At 43.1% G+C, this 22,360-nt stretch overlaps 1 protein-coding gene across 10 annotated transcripts in view; it reads left to right on the top strand.

Moving 5' to 3' along the window:
- The window catches only part of BTRC (beta-transducin repeat containing E3 ubiquitin protein ligase), a 106,068-nt gene that overhangs the window by 36,345 nt on the left and 47,363 nt on the right, over nucleotides 1–22,360 (top strand). For 4 of the 10 annotated variants that reach the window (XM_015867025.3, XM_015867021.3, XM_015867024.3 and 1 more), the window contains 2 exons: nucleotides 6,614–6,691; nucleotides 16,530–16,619. In XM_015867025.3, the coding sequence (XP_015722511.1) occupies nucleotides 6,614–6,691; nucleotides 16,530–16,619 (168 nt within the window). The remainder of the gene's footprint in view (nucleotides 1–6,613; nucleotides 6,692–16,529; nucleotides 16,620–22,360) is intronic. The other 6 variants (XM_015867026.3, XM_085555246.1, XM_032445547.2 and 3 more) reach the window with 2 other exon arrangements.

Below are 22,360 nucleotides of genomic sequence, written 5' to 3'. Positions count from 1 at the left end.
AAAGCTGGCTGCTCAGAATTTCCCTAAATGCCTTCTTCCCCACACCTGGATTTCCGTGGTGCTTTTTAGCTGTGGCTCAGATTTATGCTTTTTGATACGTTCCTTTATCATATCTCGGATATTTATACTGGCTTCTGATATTCTAACAGTAAGCTGAATGTGCTGTTCTCATAATGCTGAGACTCCCCCCATCTTTAGGTCACCTTTTCTAATGCACCGATGATTAATAAGTTAAATCAACTTGATATGAAACTCTTCTGGATGCCATGAAGTTGCAGCATCAAGCCGCGTCGCTTTGAAAATGTGCATCTTCCTTTAATCTGCAAATTATGGATGTGAGTGAAAAATAAGGGAAAAACAGGTAGGAACTGGAAGCTGGCTGTGCTCATCGCCTTTCCTTCTTGGCTCTCAGTTACTCCAAGGCTGCAGCAGGTCTGCTCGCTTGCTGTCATTCTAATGCTGAGACATAAACCCCATGTGGAAGTACCTTTTAAGTTAAAACTTGTAAGGTCTGGGAAACTTGTCTGTGCCTCCATTCTGGGCTGGTCAGCCCCTCGTGCCTACATACTGCAATTTATGGCTTTCTCTGAGAGGATCTAATCTCAGTGAATGTTCAGAGCAGCAAATGCCAGAGAGGAATGAGGTCTAATACTTATCTCTGCATTTTCATTGCCATGGATCTCCCTGTGTGTTACAGCTGTCATTTTTGTTTTATATACCAAACAGGCAGAGAATTGCCTTAAAACTTGATTTTTTTTAATGCTTTTTTTTTTTTTTCCTCTTTTTTTCCCCTCCTTTCAAAGAACGTTTCCAATGTTAAAGGCTGCTTTTATCTAGCAGGGTGACTAGCCAAATAAGCATGAATTTGAATGCTCTAGGCCTTGTGGTAGGAGAAAAAGGAGAAGCTATTGTGAAGTGCTTTTAGTGGATGTTAGACCCATAATTTTTTTAACGGTAATACTGCTTTCAGGCTGACATTGGCTATGCCAGGATTCATCCAAGCACTGTTTGAAATGGCTGAGATATTTATAAACTGACAGACAGCATTTATAAAATCAGGATGCTGACAGTCCCTTAACGATAACAATGGACTTGGGCTCATCTATCACTTACAAAGGTTATTGGAAAGGGAACGTAAGGCTTATATGGGCCTGTAGTCTTAGCCTGGCACTTATTTCTACAAATCTCTCTCTTTCTTTTTTCTGTCCTCCCTCCCTCTCCCCTTTCAGTGCACTCTGGCTGACACAGGCTCAGACAATTGCAGCTCATTTCCCCTTACCTTTACCCAGTGAAGCCTTGTTCTGTTGCCTGCAATCAATGATGCAAATGAGGAGACAACTTCCTAACATCTTAGGGCAGCAACCCCTCCACCCCCACCCCAGACTAAACAAGAGACACATCTGGGCTGCTGGCTGCTGAACTGGGGAAGAGCAGCATGCAGTGAGTGACAGCCGTAACCTGGGGCTGGGTGGGGTGAAGCAGCCCTTCTGCTTCATTTTCCTTCCATCCGGCACTGCTCTGTAGGTGCTGTGCTGATGTTCTTGCTTTCGGCCAGGGGGAAGGTGCGGAACACAGCACCCCTATGCCCTTGGTGAGGAGGAACAAGTGCATCGCAGGGACCCTGCAAGAGGCAAGAAAGGGTATGCCAGTTATTTCTAAGCTCTGCTAAAATGCCTTAATCCTCTTAGGGGATTGAGGGTCAAGTGCCATCAACAGTTTGCACTAGGAAAGAGGAAATGTGGTATTTTGCCTGTGTGTACTAGAGCATCTATTTTAATGTGGTGACAATTGCCACGATGGCTGCATCTGGCATCCAGTTTGCCCTTGAAACGTTTACTCTAACCGTTTGGACACTGTGTTCCCTCTGCATTATTTGCTTAGGGACCTGAAATACCCAAGTAGATTTCCTCCATGCGGTTGGATCTGCTGATACCACTAAAAGCATGGTCTGCCCTGGCTCCTGTTGGATCTGATGCATTCACAGGCTGTGGCTGGAGAGAGGCTCGACTGGCTGGAGGGGGTCTATTTATCAGGGAACTCGATTAAAATACAGACTGCACATGACATCAGATTTGTAATCATTTTTTCCACAGCAAGCAAGCATTTTCTGTATTGGATGCAGGTGTTTAAAGCAATAGTGTGTTTTAAGGGCCAGTGCAGCACAAATTCTGGCCTTTGGGATAATGACAAGTGTTTTGCCTGCATAAACAATATATTTTTTTTCCCCCTGAGGTCCGCGCACACCTAGTTTCCCTCAAGCTCATCATCTCTGTCAGGTTAATCAATAGGCACCGTATGGCAGAGGGTCAGTAATCAGTGTCATCGTGCCTTTAAATCGTGTTGAAAATTTGCTTAAAGCCTGGGCCAATTAACATCGAGATGATGAATGGATGGGTAGATGGGAAGAGCCTGGTGCTTAGGGGCTTTGTGAGAAGGAGATGCTCAGCTGTTGAGCAGCAGACACCAGCGAATAAAATCAGCCATTCATGTGAGCTCAGTCCACCCACTCTTAATGATAATGTCAATCTAGCAAAATATATACACATTGGAGTTGTCACGAGTTCATAAATCAAAGGAGTTTGTCAAAGGCATTCAGATTAACGAGGCAGCAGCAATAACAAGTCAAATTTGCATAGAGAATTGCCCGAATCTCAGTAAATTATGATCCTGTTTTTCATTTGATTATTTGCTAATGTCTCAAGAGGGAGAATGATTATATTAGCATGCAAAATCTACTCCAGAAGTAGAAATCTGAGGTATAGCAGACCAGCACATGATGACAATTAATCAGTTTCTGCATAGTAGCGTAAACGCGCAAGGCCCAGAAATGAACTCCTTTTTTTATTATTATTTCTCCTTGCTACTGATCCAAATGGTTCAGCTTGACAGAGACTTTATATTGCTTTAACAGTGTTCTGAATTGTGCCTGCAGGCAAGACATAGTTATGCAGCTATAACCAACCTATCCATCTGCCAACCAGATTGGAATTCTCCTATCCAAGGCTTCCATTAACCCCCACTGACAGCTCCAAACAGGATTAAGAATTTGAAAGCATAAAAAATAGTTGTGCTCTTCGCGTAGACGCACGCTTCTCCCCCACCCCACCTCCCCACGCTTGGAAAAAGGCTGCATCTGTACCGCTTTATAATTAGTGCTGGGCAGCACGGCACCGAAGAAAGCCTCCCCCAGTTGGCAGGGCTCTGATTTCCACCGCGACGAGCGAGGCGGTACTAAAGGTAGCTCTGCCCAATTGGTAGTCCCTGGGAGTGCATTTATCCATGTATTATATCTCGTTCCCAGCAGTGTTTTGCTGGGCTGTGTACACAAAATACTGCGTGTCATCTCCCATCAAACGCCTCAGCCTGGGGATTTCGTACGCATCGTAGCATGGTGTGTTTAGTGGTGGAGGAGGCGTCACGGGGAGAGTTAAATAGTAATAATTTCGTAGTGGTCTGTAAGACAACCTGCCATGGAATTCTATTCTGTTAATTACAGGCTGAAGTTTTAAATGCAAATCAGATTTAAAAGGCTCTCGCTCCAGACAGTAGTGGCCATTTTAGGAAAAACGAGCTGAGGAGGGCAAAGCCTCTTGTTGCAAGAGCCTCCTGTTGGAGGCAGATTTTGAAGGTTACATAGACGTCAGCTTAGGTTTGCTGCCTTCTCATCCTGGCACTTAGGCTGTCATTGTGTGACCTTGGGAAATTATTTTGCCTGTGTGTTTATCTCTGAACAGTCTGTGGGTTGGAGACTTTGGTGTTTCTCATCATACCTTGCTTGTTCTTGTGTGAAAGGAGAGGCCCTTGTGTGTGGGTTCCATAGCTGTAACCAACCTGGTTTAGGCTGGGCTGGCTCCAGCCTGTGAAGGAAGGTTTGCCTCTGGGATTTTATCCCTCTCCCTGGGGAGAGTCTGTTTTGGCCTTTCTGTTTGCGCTGGTTTTCTTTGCTTCTTTCACCCTAATAAATTTTATCGCTCGTCCCCTCTGTATCAAGTACAATTGCTGCAGATCTTTAATATTCCCAGCGAGTACACCCAAGGTGCCGTCTGGATACCAAATGCTCCTTTCCAGCTCTGTGCCTGGGATGTGCGTTTCAGCAGCCACGAGAGGGTGCTCGGAGCAGTTCTCCCTTTGTTCCTCTCCTGTGGCCGGGAGCATCGCTGGAGTCCTGCCGAGGCAAGCCTTGTTGTGACCTCGCGCGTGTTTATCCCTCCTCCCACCTTGTTCAGCAAGGAGAAATATATAGATGTGCCATTTCAGTCAATTACGTTATGCTCTTCCCGTGGCTGTGGCTGAGTGTCGGCCTATCAAGTGCAAATCACATCCACACAGCCACAGTTAGTCCTGAAATATGCAGGATCCTCTACCTGCACCTGGACCGATGGGTTTCCTATTCCTGAGAAATGAGCGGGAGTTACAAACATCTGTGCTTTTCCTTAAGTGTGATGCTTTCCAGTCGTTCTGTCTTCACCAAGCGGAACTTACTTGCCGACAAAAGTGCATGAGCAGCGCTCCTTTTTAATAGGCTGCGATTGGAGCTGCTGTGTTGGTGCTGTAGGATGGTGAGGCGCCAAGCTGTGAACCACCATATGCACTTGGCAGTCTTTGTCTGGTCTTTGTTCAGCCAACCTCTTAGCCTTGCCACCTATAAAGATAATGAATGCAAAATGGTCCTCTGCTTGCTCTTAAAATCAGATGCTCAGCTTAAAGGAAAAGTAGAGAACTTGGTGCTGTGCAGTAACCAGGAATTTCCAGTATCAGCACTGATTTTTCACCTTTTCCGTATTTTTGGATGGGGAATCTTGGATGGTTTGAAATGCAAAAAGGATGCAAAATTCAGTGCCATGGAAAAGATTGGGAAAACATTTTGGTGCTTGCAGTAGGGAAGGGGATGACTGTTGAAAATCCCTCCAGAAAGAGTAAGTGGTCCCCCAAGATCCCCTAACCTGGGCAACTAAATGCACAGCATTCCCCTTGCATTCCCATGGTTCTTGCACTTGGTCTGTTTTGCTAAAGCATAAAAATTAGAATCCTCACTTGAATTTAGCCACTGTACCATACCAATACCAGGCTGTATTTCATGAGTAGCAGAGAGCAGCTTTAATGTCTGACCTTCCTTTTTGGAGATATGCGATTCTAGCTTGTATGTTTTTACGATCGCAGTCCTTCCTAGGCTGGATTTAATGCAATAACTTGGTCCTGGCAGAGACCTCATATGAAAACTTTTAAAAACCGACCTCTCACAGCGATTTATCAGGGCTATTTAGGATTGATTTCCATTATAAAACCCTGGTTACAGCATCCCAGATGCCATGGTGCCTTGCGAGTTCTATATCTTGCTTGGAAAAACAAACAAAAAAGCTCCACAAAAAAGATCTTTAGTTGGTCTGTAAGCCACGATTTACATTGAGTCCTTCCCACCAACTGGTGACATCCCAAACACTTGGATTTTTTGTTGCAACTTTTTTCCCTTATCTGCTGTTTCTCTGCCTGTACCTCGTGACTGCCTTTTTCTGCTCCACCAGCCCTGCAGCCCACCTCTGCCCTACGGGGTTGGGATGGGAGCCGGCCCTCAGAGAAGCCAAGCAGGTTCTTTGGGGGATAAGGAGATAAAAGCACAGCATGCAGGCTTCTGCTGGAAATTCTGCACCCTGAGTTCCTCTGCAGGGAGCTGGAAACCCACCCTTCTCCTGGCAGAGCTCTCCCTAAGCAGTTTTTCTGTCTCTCTTTAAAACCTGTTTAGTTACTCGCTACTGAACGTGTGGGAATGTGGCCTAAGGCTATGAATACTGTGGTGATCAAACTGATTTGAGATGTGTGTGTGGGATTCCCCCAAAGCTGGCTGCCGTTATGCTGCTGGTGCGTACTCAACCCATGCATAGGAACGCTGCTGTGCAAGGACAGGTTTCCCCCACATACCCCACAGCAGTTTTAACCAACTGCTTGCTAAAGTTCAAGCCTATCCTGATGGAAACTTTAGTCCATCTTTACTCTAAAGCACATAGTAATTGGCTTTGATTGTGAGGTTAATACCAAAAAATTCTTCTGTTGCACTTTCTTATTCATGCTGCAAAAGCCCTCATGTTTCTTCTTTCCTGTCCCCTTCCCTTGCTTTATTGATCTCTTCTCTGGATCTAGTAGCTTACATTTTGCAGCATCAGACTTCCTTGAAATGGTACGTGTATGTAGGTAGAGTCAGGGGCAGGAGGGAGAAACGTAGCCATGCTGCCGTATGCTGCCTATGCTTTAACAGTCGTGTTTTCATCAGGTTCCACTGTTCTCAATGGGCATACTGGGGTGTCTAGGAGCACTGGTGCTACCATGCTCATCCAGCCGTTATTCCAGCTTGTCAGAGAGGCAGTTATAGGTAATTTCAGAACAAATCCCCAAAGCACAGGCTTCTTCCATAGGTACCTGCACAATGGTGCGTTGCTGTGTTGAGGAGGAGCGATTCTTTTTCTGCCATAACAAGCTGTTTGGCTTAGAAGTACGTTAGCCACCTGTATGTGTATATGTAAAATACTATAGCCTGTGTAGCACAAATATTCTGTTTCTTTTCTCCTCGCAGAGTAATATTAGGGATAAGAACTGAATTAAAGCTTACTTTCTTTCGCAGAACTCCTCTGAGAGAGAAGACTGTAATAATGATGAGCCCCCTAGGAAGATCATTCCTGAGAAGAATTCACTTAGACAGGTATGTGATCAGTCTCTTTAAAAATGCAATAAAACTTTCTAGCTATTTGAATCCTTAAATGCTTTTGGAAGCTGAAGTCTGAATTATGCTCGTGGAAATCCTTTCTTTTCTCCTTTGGGGTCTGAGTGAGTCACAGCATACCCAGGAAAATCAGCCACGCGGATTTAGCTTTCAGGAGAGTCTGATGAGTCTTTTTAAGGAAATCTTGACTTCTGCATAACATAGTCAGCTGGAACTCTCTAGTTTTACCTTTCTCCATTTGGTGTTCATGCAGCTCTCCTCAGCCTTTCTTCTGTTCTTGTTCCTGCCTTGTTTGCAGTGTATTTTGTCTTGTTTCAGGTCATGCGTTCAAGAAAGTCAAAGCTTTCCAGAACAATTAGGTTTTCCATTAATCCTTGAAGGTGAATTTTCTTGGAGGTGAAGTGCAGGTTAATAACCTGAAAAATGATTAATTTATTTTCTTATACATTCATATATTTTACTAATTGCTAGAAGGAAGAGTGGGATGATAGAACTTAATATCTTTGCCATTTGTCTATAATAAAGCAAATTTCTTAGCAGTTCATCAACAAAAGACATAGTTCAAAACATGGAGATCAGCTGCATTTCATGTACTGTTGAGCCTTCGTAGCCTCCGTCTTTGTACCCAGTCTTTAGCACGGCAGATGTAGGACAAAATCCTTGGGTCTTCTGCTTGCTATATGGCCCCTTATGTGTTGAGCACTTCTGCTTGCCTCTGGACAAGTTCAGGCTCTAGTCTGAAAGCAAATGCCCTCTCGTCTCGATCATCAGAGTTGGTTGCCCCAGTCTTATGCCTGTGATGGAAGGAATTTTGATTCTTTATGTAAGCATAAATAGAACTGTCAAAGCACTTTGGAAGCTCAAATTGCACCTTTTCTCTATTAATGATGGACAAGAAACAGTTGGGAATTTTCCAGCTCTAAATGGGGAAATAAGAAACAAATGCAACCTTGTGCTTTTTTCTGTCTTAATCAATGAGTAAAGATCTGCATATCCTCGAGGAAGAGATTAACCTGCCTTACATCTGTGCATATTTTGTAATACCAAAAAGATCTGTCCTGCAAATGCTGTCAAAGCAGTAACACACAAAAAGTGCTGAATTCAGTACCTAGTGCCTCAGTGGAAAGATGCTAACATGGTGAATATTGAGCATACAGCTTCATATTTTCTGTCCTTCCCTTTGGACACCACTGTTGAAATTTCGTTATTTAGAAACATGGACCTCCTGCACAGAAGCAACAAATGTGTGTATGTGGAGAGAGGGGGAGATCTGTTTACTTCCATGGTCTTTGTATTGAAAGTGTCCGTGTGTTTTGTCCTTACTGATTTGTTAGATATAGTGAATAAGATGCATCAGACTGCTTCAGGGGAAGTATGGCGCGTTGGTATGTTCAGCTGCTGATGTACGTAAGTAGAGGTGCAGTGCTGTTTCTTGGTTGCTGTGCTGGTATGCAGCCTTGGCCATAAACGTGTCCTCAGGAGGGTTTGTGGAACAGACATACCAGGGGATGGAGGTAAAAAAAGAAGGTGGTTGTTATGCACCTGAAGTTGTGCACAGGGGCTGAAGACCCCCGTATCTCAGTGCTGTGGACTTCTTACTACAAGATGTGGAACCGTTCTGTTGACTCAGGTGGTTGCTGTAGATGGTTGCCTTGAGAAGTGCCAACATGTGGAGCTGTGCAGGTGGGGGCCATGGCTTGCCAGGAGGGTCTGCAGGGCACAGGGGACATGGAGATCAGCACCAGGAACAGAAGCAGGAGCAGACAGTGAACTTGACTCTGTTAGCTGGAACAGGAAAAAGATCTAAGCTGTGGCAGGTTTTGAATGATGGATGCGAATGCTCAGTTCTTGTTGAGTTTGTGATCTGATAGAATTACATTTGGAAGGGGTAAACTGACAATCGTAGGGTGAAAACTTCAGAAACAAACAACGATGAGTGGCAAAAGTTTCTGGCAACTTTATTTAAGCTAACAAACGAATTTTCACACTGCAAAGTTATAAATTAATTTTAATAGGCTGATCCAGATGGTCCATTTGGAAAATGGATAGCTTGATCTGTTGAAAATTAAACTAAATTTATCTCTCTCATACTTCAAACTGAAGTAAGCGTGAGAAGAGTGCCCATTAAGTCCAGCTCATACAGATGGACCGGCAGGTCACACATGGGACTAATCTGATTCATTTTAAAAATAAATGCATGAGTTATTGAATCAGGTTCCTGTTTGAAGCCCTGCGTGTGAGCGTGTGTGTGTGTGTGTGCTGCCCTTTCAAAGGGACTCGCAAATGCTTCAGTGCCTTTTTAACCTGTGTGTTTCCATTTTAATTCAACTTCCTTGCCAAAAAACATAATTAGTTTTCAGTGCCTATCATTTAGTGTTAGCCCCAAACGCTAGATTGATTAGGTCAGGCATTTGTTATTTTAAGGGCTACGTCTCCATTCTTCATTTATGAAGAACACAAGCTCAATAGTCTTGGGGAGAGAGTCGGCCTTTAGAAACCGGGCAGGGGAAGCTCTCTGGGGGCCCCTCCAGCCTTTTAGCTTCTGGGTGTTTTTAACAGAGCCATGAATGCAGATTTGTAAATTTATTGCGGTGCCATCTGTTTTTTTTGCAGGAACCGTATTATTGTTGGCTCCTATCTGTCTATTGTGGTGGTCACTCCCCGGGAGCTTGCCCTCACAGTCCTAAGGAAAGTGATGAATAGCGGGGGTCAACATGAATAGGTCACAGGGCAGCTGTCCAGGGCTGCCCTGAACTTGATTACCCCTCTGGTTTTTAAAGAAGACGGGCACAATGCGGCTCGCTTAGAGCCCTGCCCTCCCTCCCCTTCGGCGGGGTGATGGCAAAGTGCCTTGCGCTGTGCTCCTGGGGGCTGTGTTGGGGTGCTGTGGGGGGAAATGCCAGCAGCTTGCTGCGATCTCCTTCCTGTAACCCTCCTGCAAAGCTCACCTGGCTCTCTGCTGTTTCTCATCAAGCCTCCAGATGGAAGACCGAGGAAAAATCCCAGCCTGCTCCCCATTCAGGCAAGCCCCTCTGCATTTTCAGGGTTTTTTTTTTTCCTGTTAGCATTTTGGCACAGAACGTTGCCTCAATTCACTCCTATGGATTTGAGATCGTTTTGTAAAATTACATGTAGCACCTAAAACATGCTCTAGGCGCTGTTTTGGTGTTCAAGTAGACACATTCCGCTCTTAAAGGGCTTTAAGTCAATACATGAGCAAACTGTAAGAAGCAGAAAGCAGCTAAAGAAGGCAGAGCAAAGGAAAGACAAAAAGCAGCAGCCAGCCTTTCTTGCTGGCCTCGTCCTGCCCATAGGGCTGCTCAGCAGTGCTCTCCAGGAGTGTTTCTTCTGACCCTGCAATGGGAAGGAGCAAGGGTCCTCCAGCTCCCTCCAGCCCTTGGGGAAGGCACTGCCCTTCCTTCAGCTTTCGAAGAGGGTGGATGGAACCAGGTCAGTAACATTGTCCTGCACACCTCAGCTTTTACCCTGTTAGTGTTTGCAAACAGGGAGTTGCTGGTTGAAAACAACCTTCTGAATTCACTAGAAGCACATCCTGGGCTTACTATATTTATTATTTATTTTAAAGATCTTCCTTCTCAAACAAAAGAAACAAATAATTTCCATTCATCTGTAGCGCTCCGTGCACAGTAACAACTGAGCCAACCTGGGCTGTACTGGAGCCGGAGTTACAGTGGGAATGCTGCCTCGTGGCAGAAAGGCCACTGTGCTCTTTCAGCAGTAGTGCTAATAGGAATCTGTCACCCCGCTGCATTTCTGCATTCTTGTGTAATTGAGTAAATTGCGAGTGTTGTCTACTCCCCCTGTCCTTTGTGTCCATGTCCACTTACCATCCAAAGAACGTGGGCAGTGATAAATAAAGCACTGAACAGGACTCTCAAGTCTTTGAAAGCAGCGTGTTGCCAGCCCGTTAGTTATGTTTAAGTGTTTATGTTTTTCTGTATTCTTTCTCTTGTGTGGCTGGAACCCTGGGGATCCAAAGCCATGAGAGAGGCCAAGAAGCTAACAAAGTAGCTGTCCCCTTGTTAGCTTGTTCCTTTCTTCTTTAAAAAACAAGATGAGAACCATCTGGCTCAGGGCATTACATTTTCCTCCCCCGTGCACCTCTATAGATGAAGAGTTTCACCTGCAGCGAGGGTTTACATTGATTAGGGAGGGAGCAGTAATTCAAGCCTCCATCCACTTCAGTGGTACTTTGCAGTCTTTAAAGGTGCTGACCCATTGAGTTAAACTGTCAAGGGAGGATAAAAAAGGAGCTTCATCCCGGGAGGTAACAGCTGCCAGGTTTTCAACACCTTGCACGCTGCTGGAGAAATGTCACAAATTGTCAATGGGAAGAAAAATGGCTTGGCTGCCATCTTCCCTTAATGACGCGCCTTATAAAATGAAAGATTTAAGGGTAGAAAAAATCATCGAGTAGCTGTCAGGAAAAGAAAAATCTGGGGGGATTTGGAACAATGGACCCAACGAGATGGATCCTGAAAGACTGCAAATGCTGCGTCCACGTTGCAGAGAGCGGTTCTGATGGGGATGGCCATTTTTGCACGGCGGGACAAGAGAGGGCTGAGCGGCAGCACAAAGTCTAACACTGCTGTGCCTGAATTAAAGGAAAAGAAAAAAACAACTCATCTTGATTCATAAGCCAGTGAACTGAGAGAAGACATACTGTATTTCTGCTCTTTTGAGGACAATTTGTTTTCAGGCAGCTACCAGATGGCTAAATACCACGACATTTCCTTTTTTTTTTTCTCTTTTTTTTTTTCTTTTTTGTTCTTTCTTTTAACAGGAGATCTAGTTCTCTTTGCTCTTTGTTTTTGTTGGTTGTAATGCTTTTACTTGGCTGAACAGACCCTGTGGTGTTTGGGCATTGTGACATTACTTTTTTTTTTTTTTCCTATTCCTTTGCCCCTGTGCATTGATGGATGAGGAAAGAAGGATCTTCAGCTTTAATGTAATTTCAGATAACAGGCAGATCGGAGTGAGGCTTTTTGTTTGTATTGTGGTGAGGTTTTTTTGTTTTAGGGGCCTCTCTTTTTGCTGTTTGTTTTAGGTAAGTCATTTTAATTGTACTGAGTAATTAGAAGGTACAACACAGCCAAGGGAGCTTTGTTATGGTAATTGCTCAAAACAGCCCCACTCCCCAACTACCATCGCCATGTGTTGAGACACTTCTTCCCTCTAGTGGCAATATTAAGGACTCAGCCTTTTGCAGTAGGCAAGGTGTAATTGCAATATGACAAACCGTGCTTTGGGGAAAACTCTGTGAATGATCTGGCTTTTTTTGTTTGGCTGGTCTTTATTTCAGCTCGTGGCTTTCCGTGGGGGCTGTCCTTCCCACGAGCTGGGCCACGGGCAACAGAAATTTAGGCTTCAGAAAATAATGGAGGCAAATGGTGGGTAATGTGTTACAGCTTGCCTTAATTCCAGTCTTCTTTTTAATTACCTGTTTATAAAAACGTTTATAAATTTGTTGAGATTACTTAATTCCTTCGCAAGAAGCACCTCATTTGAAATAAATAAATAAATTGCATTTATTTTAAATAGTCCATGTGAAAGACCTTTAAAGGGTAATTAATGCAAGTCTCCTAAGGCTCTAAGTGAGATGAAAGCGATCTTTCCAAATCTGCTGGAGTGATTTGTTTATATAACTTCCCACTTCTGCTGAATTCTTCGGAGTCTAATAACTTTTTTTCTAACCGTTTGGCAATTTGTGCTCAGCCACAAAAGCCCTTGTTCAAAAAGAACAGTTTAATAATCTTTTCCCTGAAAATGACTTGAAGGGAGGGTATGGGTTTTGTCGTTTTGCCGCGTTTTTATTAGTGTTATCTTTCTCTGATAAATCATGTAATTATTAACTATTGCGGGGGGGAAATCTTATTGAGCTCCTGGGCTGCAGCTTCTATTAAAAAGTGGAGTTTTGTTCAGGGACTGGGGATTCTCTGAATAAATGGCTGGGGAGATGGGGTTGAGACGAGCCACAAGCTCGCAGCTCAGCCTGGGGTTCCAGCCATCAGGTTGGCATTCCGCCTTCATCCTGAGCCACACCGACACAAGGAGGGATGGCTGCATGTTTGTGTCAAAGAGCAGCACCGTACTTTCTTTAAAAAGAAAAATGTAACCAAAGACACTTACGGAATGAGATCAGATCCGGCTCTATCTTTAGTGAACTATAGCCTCGCTTCTCTGTGGCGTTTTGAGCCCTTGGCTGAGAGCGGATACAGCTTTGTGGTCCCCTGCTTCTGACATGATTTGGTGCCACCATATATTCCTAGGGTTTTTTTCTCATTAGAGCTTGTTTTGCTGTAGGGCTGCTTAACACCATTCTCAAACGGCTTTTGCAAGGTTAAAGGAATGCGGCTTGGTAACAAGTTTGTGTCATTTTAAATATATACCTCCTAGTAAATAAGGAGGAGTCTTGCAATCAATCCCTTTTAGTGTGTTATATGTTTCACCTGACAACTAAACCCTCTATTGATTAACCATTACTTTGTTAGATAATCTTGTGTCATTGAAGCCTCTGTAAAAATTAAACTCTTTAAAATGTTTTACCCTAGCAGCAGTGTGAAAATTGAAAACTTGTTCAGAATTACAGCCGGCTTCCACTAAGAAGGTAGTTTTCAACAAACTGGTTTATGTTTGCATGCTTTATATGCAATATAAAAACATATTAAAGCACTCCAACGCAAAGCTATCCGCCTGTGGCGTTGAACCAGGCTGCCATTTCAGACTGCTTTCCTTGGCAAGGAAACCTCTTATCTTGATGAAAGGTGAGGAGAAACCTGAACGGTTTTGGTGCAGATTAGATGAGATGCATAAAAGGGTCGAGCTTTAAAGATGAGCTGAGAAATTTGCTTTTCTGAGGGTTGGTTCTGGGTTTGATGTTCTCATTTTTCTTCCAGAGCAGTCAGTGTTCCTACAGCCATATGAGGGAATGAAGGGAGTGCTCTGATATGTTGCAGTGTATCATGAGGCACCACAAACTGTTTCACCTGGATGTGGAGCTCTGTGTTATTATTCAATGTAGTGACAGTTGTTCTCTTTTCAGCCTGCTCACTAGAAACTGTTGGTGTGCAAACACAGCACGACAATGCCAGATGAAACCACATCTTTAGTGATCTTGTGTCTCACAGCAGCTGGTAACTGTTGCCTGCAGAGAAACAGTAGGAGACATCCATAGAGCCGTACCTCCACACTGTACTCTTCTAACTCGTGACTGCTCTTCATGAGCCAAATGCTGCATCTTCTCAACATTATAAAACGTTTCCTTTGAGACCCATTGGAGTGACATGAGGTTTTGTGTTGGTTTCTTTTTTTTTTCCTGGATGTTAGGCAGAACTAGATCATAGATTGTAGAATGGACTGGGTTGAAAAAAAGCAATGATCATCTGGTTTCAAACCCACTCCTTTGTGCAGAGTTGCCAGCTACTATACAAGGCTGCCAAGATCCACATTCAGCCTGACCTTGGATGCCTCCAGGGATGTTCTTCTATATTTTTGCTTGAGGTTATTTGACCATGCTGTAGGTCTTGCATATGCATCTTTAGCATCTTTATTCATCACACAGCTAGTAATGAATTCTTCTATGAGAATATGAGAAAAAGACCGGGAAAACTTTATAAATATGAAAACATAGTAACAGGCATTGAACTGCTGATCACTGTTTGTGTGTTTGATTCTCAGTTCTGCATCCTGATGGGTTTGACTCCTCTTAGTTTTCCTTTAATTCAGAAACAAAGAACTGCTGAAGGACTTAATGGTTGTCTGGCAACTTGATGCTTACACAGATCTTTACATAACAAAGCAACCGTACAAAGTAATGTACAGTAATGCAGTACAGTAATGACAGCTACATCAGGTGCTTAGAGCCCCTCCAGCCTGACCTTGGGTGTCTCCAGGGCTGGGGCAGCCACCACCTCTCTGGACAGCATGTGCCAGTGCCTCACAGCTCTTACTGTAAGATGCTTCTTCTTTAGATCCAGTCAAAATCTACCCTCTTTTAGTTTGAAACCATTTCCCCTAGTCTTGTCATAGTAAATCCTGTTTTCCTACCCCTTCCACCCCCTTTGGATACCAGAAGGTTGCTATCAGGTCTAATTAAGTGATTCCTTTTGTTCCTTTTTGTTGTTATTTTTAAATGCTCTATTAGTTCCATCAAGTGTCACCAGATCCTGTGGGGTTTGATGAGCAAGTTATGTTGGAAATTGTCCTGGTGCTCTTCACATTAAGGTGTATTATTATGAGGGTAAAAGTAATACAAATTAAGTGATATAATGGAATAATTATTTGCATCTATATTCTGATGTGCATCCTACTTTTGAACAGTGATGTAATGAGCTTCCTTCTCAAAAAGCTCTTGTTTTTTGGCCCTTATTATTTTACATACTGTATTGGATTATCCACTCTATTTGTGTATGTGAGAGAAAGCCTGCTGTAAGCTTGCCTTTTAAAAAGCTGGCTTGTTACCAAGCCTTTTGATACCTGTTCTGGGAGTAAAAAGACTAAAAAGATGCAAGTTGGTTCATGGTTGAGTTCAGGAAGCCACAGGCTCCCATGTTTCTTTCAGTAAATGCTTTTGTGACTGAGCTATTCATCTGCAAAGTGCAGTTGGTGTTAGCTTTCTTTGAGCCTCTCATCAAAATTGCTGTTATGTACAAGGTACGTTGGGCAGAAATGCTGCTACTGGAATGCTGGGAATGCAAATGCAAACGAGGGAGATCACAGATTTACAATAAGTGGGTTAAATTACTCAAATGTCTATAATGAACAAAGAATATTACCAACTCTTCATGGTTTTCCACCTTCAGAGCCTGGTGGAATGTAACTGATGTGATGCTTATAAAATGAAGCCTGTGTGGTGTTGTCTGAACGTCGGCACAGAGCAGATGGTGTCAACTTTTCTGTCCACCACTTGAGCCGCTGCATCTAAGCCACAATTTATTATAGTTTATGCCATTTTGATCCTTCTTCTGAGGAAAAAGTGCTGCGCATACCAGAGTGATAGTTTTATGACGTTGGCAAATATTTGCAGGAGGCAGAGTTGAGTCCCTCAGCCTTCTGTTTGCTCGCAGCCTAATCCTGGTTTGAATGCAAACCTCCCTGCTGAAAGATGGAAGATGCTGAAAGATGCACTCTGCTTGGCCACGTGGTGCTGGAAAGGATTTGGGACTGGAAATTTCTCTTTCTCTTTCTGGATGCAGGCAGGAATTGCAGTCTTCTGTAAGCAATGACAGACCGGTCCTGCTCTGTAGTGTTTCCCAGATACTGTACTCGTTAAGCAGATGATACTGTCTGCTGACTGCCTCGCTGTTTTTTTCCGGTGCCTCTTGGTCAGCACATAAATTGTGGGTTCTTTGAGGGCAGGGAATAGTCTTCTGTTAGCACCAGGCATAGCACACTGTGGTTTTAATAAGGTACTGGGACTTTTAGGTGCTACTGTCCTCCTTCTAGCAAATGTGAGCTTCATCCAAGCAGTCATTAACAATGTGTTGAAAACCTCCATTAGAAACTCCCGAGTTCTTCAGACAGTTTGAAGAGTCACGTCATCCAGAGTTTAATTTCAGACACACTAAAAAAGATCCCTTCAATCTGTGTATCTCAGAACTATGAAACTGCACAGCTTCTCTGGGAACGTGCATGCCCTCAACGTAGGTTTTTGCTGCAAACCAGTTTATTTTGGCTTGAAATTATTACACCATAGGAAAAAGGAAATGTAGTAGTGTTGTGGGTTCTGGTGCCAAAAATATGGTGCCTGAAAGAAAATTGTCTTCTGCTATTCATAACCATTTAAATCTTTCTGCAGACCTACAACAGCTGTGCCAGACTGTGCTTAAACCAGGAAACAGTATGTCTAGGAAGCACGGCTATGAAGACTGAAAATTGCGTGGCCAAAGTAAGTAACAGAATGGCTTTGGTTTGAAGAGGTTTTTTAGCATGCTATTCACTGTTAATCAAAGAAAAATTCTTGTTAAAGATGGCAGTTAGGAAAAGTATTTAAATAGAAAGTAACTATTTGGGGTAGGTTTTCCTGTTCTTTGATGTAGAGTTTGAAATGTGCTGTTTTCCTCTGGAAATGAATACTCGAGTCCTGAATCAGATAGGATAGAAGAGTTCGTTCTGCTACCCAAGTAGTCAGCTTTTACAGTGGGATGTCCTGTTCTTGCCACAGGAATGGCTGTGGCAACTTCAAATGATAAATGTGTCCAGATAGATGCTGATCTACATGGATAAAATATATGAAGCATGAGAACTCTTTGTGTCATGGTGCCCTTTCTTAGCTGCCAGAAGGAATGTGCAAAAAGAGTTGTTAATAAAGGGCCCTTTAGCTAAAATCCAAGGAATGCTCTATTTAGGGGAGAAAGGGAAATACAGTCAGAGTGGTAAGAAAATAGATATATTAGTGCGTCAGAGAAAATCCATTCCTTGAAAATTGTACTAGGAGTGATTGGAACAGAGGAGGTGCCATTAGCCACCCCCTTTTCTTAAAATTCAGCATAACTGGAATAAAATAAGATACACGCAGAGTTGTTTGTGAATGGAAAACATTTGAACCATGACGCAATAAGTATAAAAAGGCTGTGTGAAGGATGTGCTTAGCCTTGTATGAGCTTCGTGTTTCCACTGTGAGGAAGGTTAGAATGGGCATGCAGGACAGATCAGTGCATGCAGCCATCTGTTACTGAAACCAGCTGGCATTTCGTTGCTCACTGTCACCATGACCTGGCCACTCAAAAGCCTGTTTTCTCTTTCATTGTTTTCATTTCCTTGATTTTCTTGAAGTTCCCTTTTTCCCCATACTTTAACAGTGCCTTGTCACTTTGAGGCCTGCTTTTGTACTGACCTTTAATATAATCTCCCAGCTAAATCTTTGCTTTGGAATTTTTCTAGTGAAATTTGAATGTCCCATTACTTTTATTATCTATTTTTCTGAATGAGCCACCATAAAAGTTTGCCATTGTGCATTCAGGTGGCTTACAGCTTGTAAACTGCTCTTGCCATGCAAGGTTGCCTTACAGTGGGGAAGCACTTGCTACCAATCCTGGTACAAGGTGCTAATATTGAATTCTGAAACCTAGTTTCCTACCTTAAGACAGTTGGTGTTGCATGTTGCTTCTTCTGACCCTTCATGATACAAAGCAAAACTCTTTAAGCAGCTCTTATTGAGTTATATCAGCATACAGCACTATTCTGATGCCAATGAAGCAGCTCATGTTGAGCTAGCTAGGAGTAAACCCACTCACTGCCATGTACTGTGCATCATCTTGTTTAACTCGATCTTCTTACTAAGGATGTGCAGGAATTACTGCTAATTTAAGTGATGCCTCTTTTAGCTGAGATGACATACCTTTTAATTTCTTAGTACCCCAAATAATAGACTATCTTGAAGCAGCCTATTCAGTGGGGTCGTGGTAAGAGAAATAGACAGGTTTGGAAGTGGAACGGCAAGTCTCATTTCACATTATTGAGGATAAATTTGAACTGTCACTCTGGAGATGGAAAGTTGTGTGTTTTTAAGGAGTGTGTCTCCATACACTGTATGACTGTATACTATATGTAAAATAAGGACTTTTATATTTCCCCTCGAACTAGATTGTCTGGCTCTTGTACCCCTTTCCCCACCTTCCCAGCTGCAAAACAAAGTGAAATAGGTTCTAAGAAAGCTTATCTTTCAAATTCCAGAAGTGTTGAAGCATTTAAACTCCAGTTAGCTAGATGCAGATGGCTCTGTGATGGCATAGGCAAATGGCACAACTGTTAAATGTTCCCTCGGTGAAGGGCTTAAATGGGATTTAAGGAGTTCAGAGGCCTTCTCCAAGCCTCATGCACATGGCGAGTTTTATCCTCTGTGATTGATGTCTTAAGGCTTTGAACATTAAAATCTTTTGTCAAGAGGGTGAATACTGGAAAGCATAAATGCAGGTTGCTTTGTCTGCAGCGCTTTTCTGAAAGTACTGTATGTTTTTTTGCTTGCTTGCCACTTTAAAAGTGGCAGTGAAGGACAAAAAGTGTTCCTTTGGAAATGATGATTACCTTTTCTGATTCTGCAGTGCAGTATCAGCCTTGACAGGAAAAAACTGTTCAAAATGTGCATGACTAGACTGAATAGGAGAGATCGTAAATTAATAATTATATATTTAGGTGCACAGATGTCACCGGGAGTTCTTCCGTTAATCTTTGGGCGTGTTGTTGCCATTGCCTTTGAGTGATCAACAAATGTGATGTATATTTAACCTAATGTCTTTAAAAGGCAAATGTAATTTCTAGTTGTGTTTTTATAGATGCTGTTCACACGCAGAAATCCTCCTGAGAATCCCTTTGGAAACCACAAAATATTTGCAAGAGGATTTCTTGTTACAGTGGTACTGGTGTGCAACCACAATTGGATGAGTTTCTCAGAAATTGGTGCAAGGTGCTTAAATAAGGTAGAAATATAACCTGAAGCTGAGCTGCAAGGGCAGGGCGTTTGGTTGTAATGAGGGTTATTGAAAATTGGCCAACTGAGCATCTGTTCCCATTGTTTGTTCCATTCTTGGTTAGCCAGTATCTTCAGGTCAGATAATGGTGTTGGTGTGTGCTGCATCCTCAGTTAAAAATTCCCTGGCATCTGGTCTGTCCCTAGGACTCTTGTGATGCTCCTGGGTGTGCAGACAAGTTTCTCTCCTGTCCTGTATCCTGGACCACTTGCTTTGTGTGATGACCTTCATACATTGCCCCGCAGTGAGGGAGGCTCTGCTCATCTTCAGTCTCCTTGGCTGAGTCTTTGCTTAGATGGGTTATATACATTCCAGTTTTCAACTAGAGGTCTTGCTGTTTCACCCTTTGATAATGTGGGCTGTGCTAGGTTTGACTTTTGCTGTTCACTTGGAGTCTGTTGGTTTGTACACTTCCCTGGATCATGGAAATATTTTCCTGATTCAAAGTGCTCTTTTACTTCCCAGCAGGAGAAGAAGCTGATCTGATGGAGTTGTGCAGTCAATACCCATTTCCTGTATTCATTAGATAGGGGGTTTTTATTAACTCGTGCAGTCAGATCAAGTTTGTCCGCATCTGCTACATAGGAAAGTGTTTTCAGTTTCATTCTGCACGTTAAATTCTTCTCTGTGTGTGCCAGGGCTAGGCAACCTATGGCCGAGCAGCCACAGATGGCACAGAGAAACCTTTTAAATGTCATGCAGCATCCGTGTGTATCTGCTTAGCTCTGAGCTGGGCAGCAGCTGGAACAGGTTCCCGGCCCCTGTTATTACCAGAGGTGAGCAAAATGGGAAAAAGCAAAGTGCAGCTGAGCACTCCTTGCTACCCATGTATGATCCCTGGTCCTGCCTCTTAAGGTGCCAGTAAACCAAGCGTGTTGTGTCTTCCAGTGACATATGCTTGTAAAGATGCATAGTATTATTTAGCTGTAGCTGCGCTCTTACATTCAAGGATGATTCCAGTATGAAATTCAGTGGAGAAACCACGAGTACACTTTAACAAACAAACATTTAGGGTTCCAGGCTGGATGTTCCAGTTGGCAGTAGGACAAATTGATCTGAAGAGTGTCCCTCTTGGACTCTCAACTCCCTTTATGTCACAGATTGATGGCTCCTCTTTCCTGAGAGTGTCGCTGCATTTACTTTACATGAGCAGCACATTCAGCTTGGAGTTGTGCTGTGAGACACTGCTGAGTCAGTATATCTTCAGATAACCTACTGTTTTCCAGTGCTTCTGAAACCTTCCCAGTCCTTGACTTGATAGTAGAGCAATGTAATCCTGAATGAATATTACTTGACAGACTGCACTGTTTCCTGATACTCCTTCAACTGGTTTAATGAGGAAGTATGTTCCTTCATACCCCGATTTTATTTTTGCATTACGCTTCTGAGCAGTGATGCAGTGGGGCTGTCAGCTGTCACGCTTCCAGCTCCAAAACCTTTGCTAGCAGTGTTTTCTTTTGTATGCTGGGGACACAACTGGGGCAACAGCTTCTGAGGCCATTGCATACAAATGCCCACTCAGCCTCTGTGGGCCAGGGGAGGTCCAGGCATGCCATTTATGCCATTTCACTCTCCTGTTCTGTGTGTTCTCCCTGTAAAAGAGGGTGTTGTGAATGGCCGGTGTTGCAGGGGCATGGCTGAGGGTTGGTTTGTGTTCAAAAGGTGCTATGAAACGTGAAGTTCAGTGCTGAATTCTGAGTATTTAGACAACTCAAGCAGTATGCAGAATCAGAGGTTTGTCTTAGAATGTTAACATTACGTTGATCTTCTTTTCAGAGCAGCATGGCTACTTTTATCTTAATTGTGGCTTTCTTTCCGATTACTTATTTATTTTAGTTCAAGACGATCTTTGTACTTTAGCTTTCCCTCAGCCTAATAACCTCATTGCAAATGGCTGAGACAGAAATGTGATATCCTGCTCCCCCACCCTACCCCACCGTACACATTCTCCAGATTTTGATAGACTTGTTTTATTTATTTCCAAAATTATATCCGCAGGAAACAAGCTGTTTAAATTCAGATTATGCTGAAGCAAAATGGTCCTGGTATGAGAAGCAACGTGCTGTTTTATGAGCGCAGAGTCCCTTTTCTCATAACTGATTGATAGTAAATATTTTCCTGAAGAATTATTGCCAACCATGAACAGTGCAACTGTTTCACTTTTTTTTTTCCGTGCTACTTGCTGTACCAGCCATTGTCTGTAATTAAGATCTACAATTCACAATGCAGACGTTTGCACTTCCTCTGGGTCTGAGCTATTTATAAGACATTTCAGCTGTTCAGAGTTTCTTTTGAGTGTTAAACTACATGTAAACAGGCTTCTTTAGTCTTCAGCTATGCAAATACTATGGTTGTTGTTTCTGCTTTTCTTAGCGCCCAAAATGACTTTGTGTGTCAATGAAGCCACAAATTAAAAAAGAATTACACTTGTTTGTTGTTTTTTTTTTTTAATGGAAAGGAGACTTTGAAGAAATGCTATTATAAAGCTGGTTTCTGGTGAAGCACTTCATAGCTTAGGGTCTCAAAGTGTATTCAGAGAGCAGCTCTCAGGGCTGTGCGGTAAGGATGGTCGTGTGATAGGAGAAATCTTGCTATAAAGAATGATTTCCAAATTTCAGTCAAGTCAGTGGAGATGCTTTTACTTTTCGAATCCCCGGGTTTGGAATTTTGAGAAAGCGAATTGTATGGTCAGTGCAGCTGAGTTTAGCATATCTTTGAAGGGCTCCCAAACAGATCTTAGAAACTCCCTCGCAGGTTTGACTTGCTGTGAAGTAAGATTTTTTCATGATGATGAACATCAGCTGAAACTGTGGATGCTTTGCAACTTCCATCTCTTAAGGTTTTTGAAGGCAGGCTGGATGGAGTCCTGAGCCACCTCCTGCCCTCTCAACAGGCTCTGCTTTGAGCAGGAGGGTGGACTGGATTGCTCCTGAGGTACCATCTAAATGGGGTTGTCCTACAGTGCTCCAAGTATGCAAGTAGTGGGCATGTGATATAAATCTATAAAAATGACAGAATGCCTGACATCCTTAATCGGAATTGCCCTGCACTTCGTGTGTATTCTCATATGCTGTGCTTCTGCCTCAGATGTTTTCTGTGTGATTGATACTCTGCTTAAAGAACCTGAGGTCTTGATTCAGGTCCTGCCGCGTTAAGCTTG

The sequence above is a fragment of the Coturnix japonica genome, chromosome 8 (assembly GCF_054131305.1).
Source record: "Coturnix japonica strain WE chromosome 8, WE-NBRP24, whole genome shotgun sequence".
Classification (NCBI taxonomy): domain Eukaryota; kingdom Metazoa; phylum Chordata; class Aves; order Galliformes; family Phasianidae; genus Coturnix; species Coturnix japonica.
Note: the sequence above shows the minus strand (reverse complement) of the source record. Positions and strands in the feature narration are given on the sequence as shown.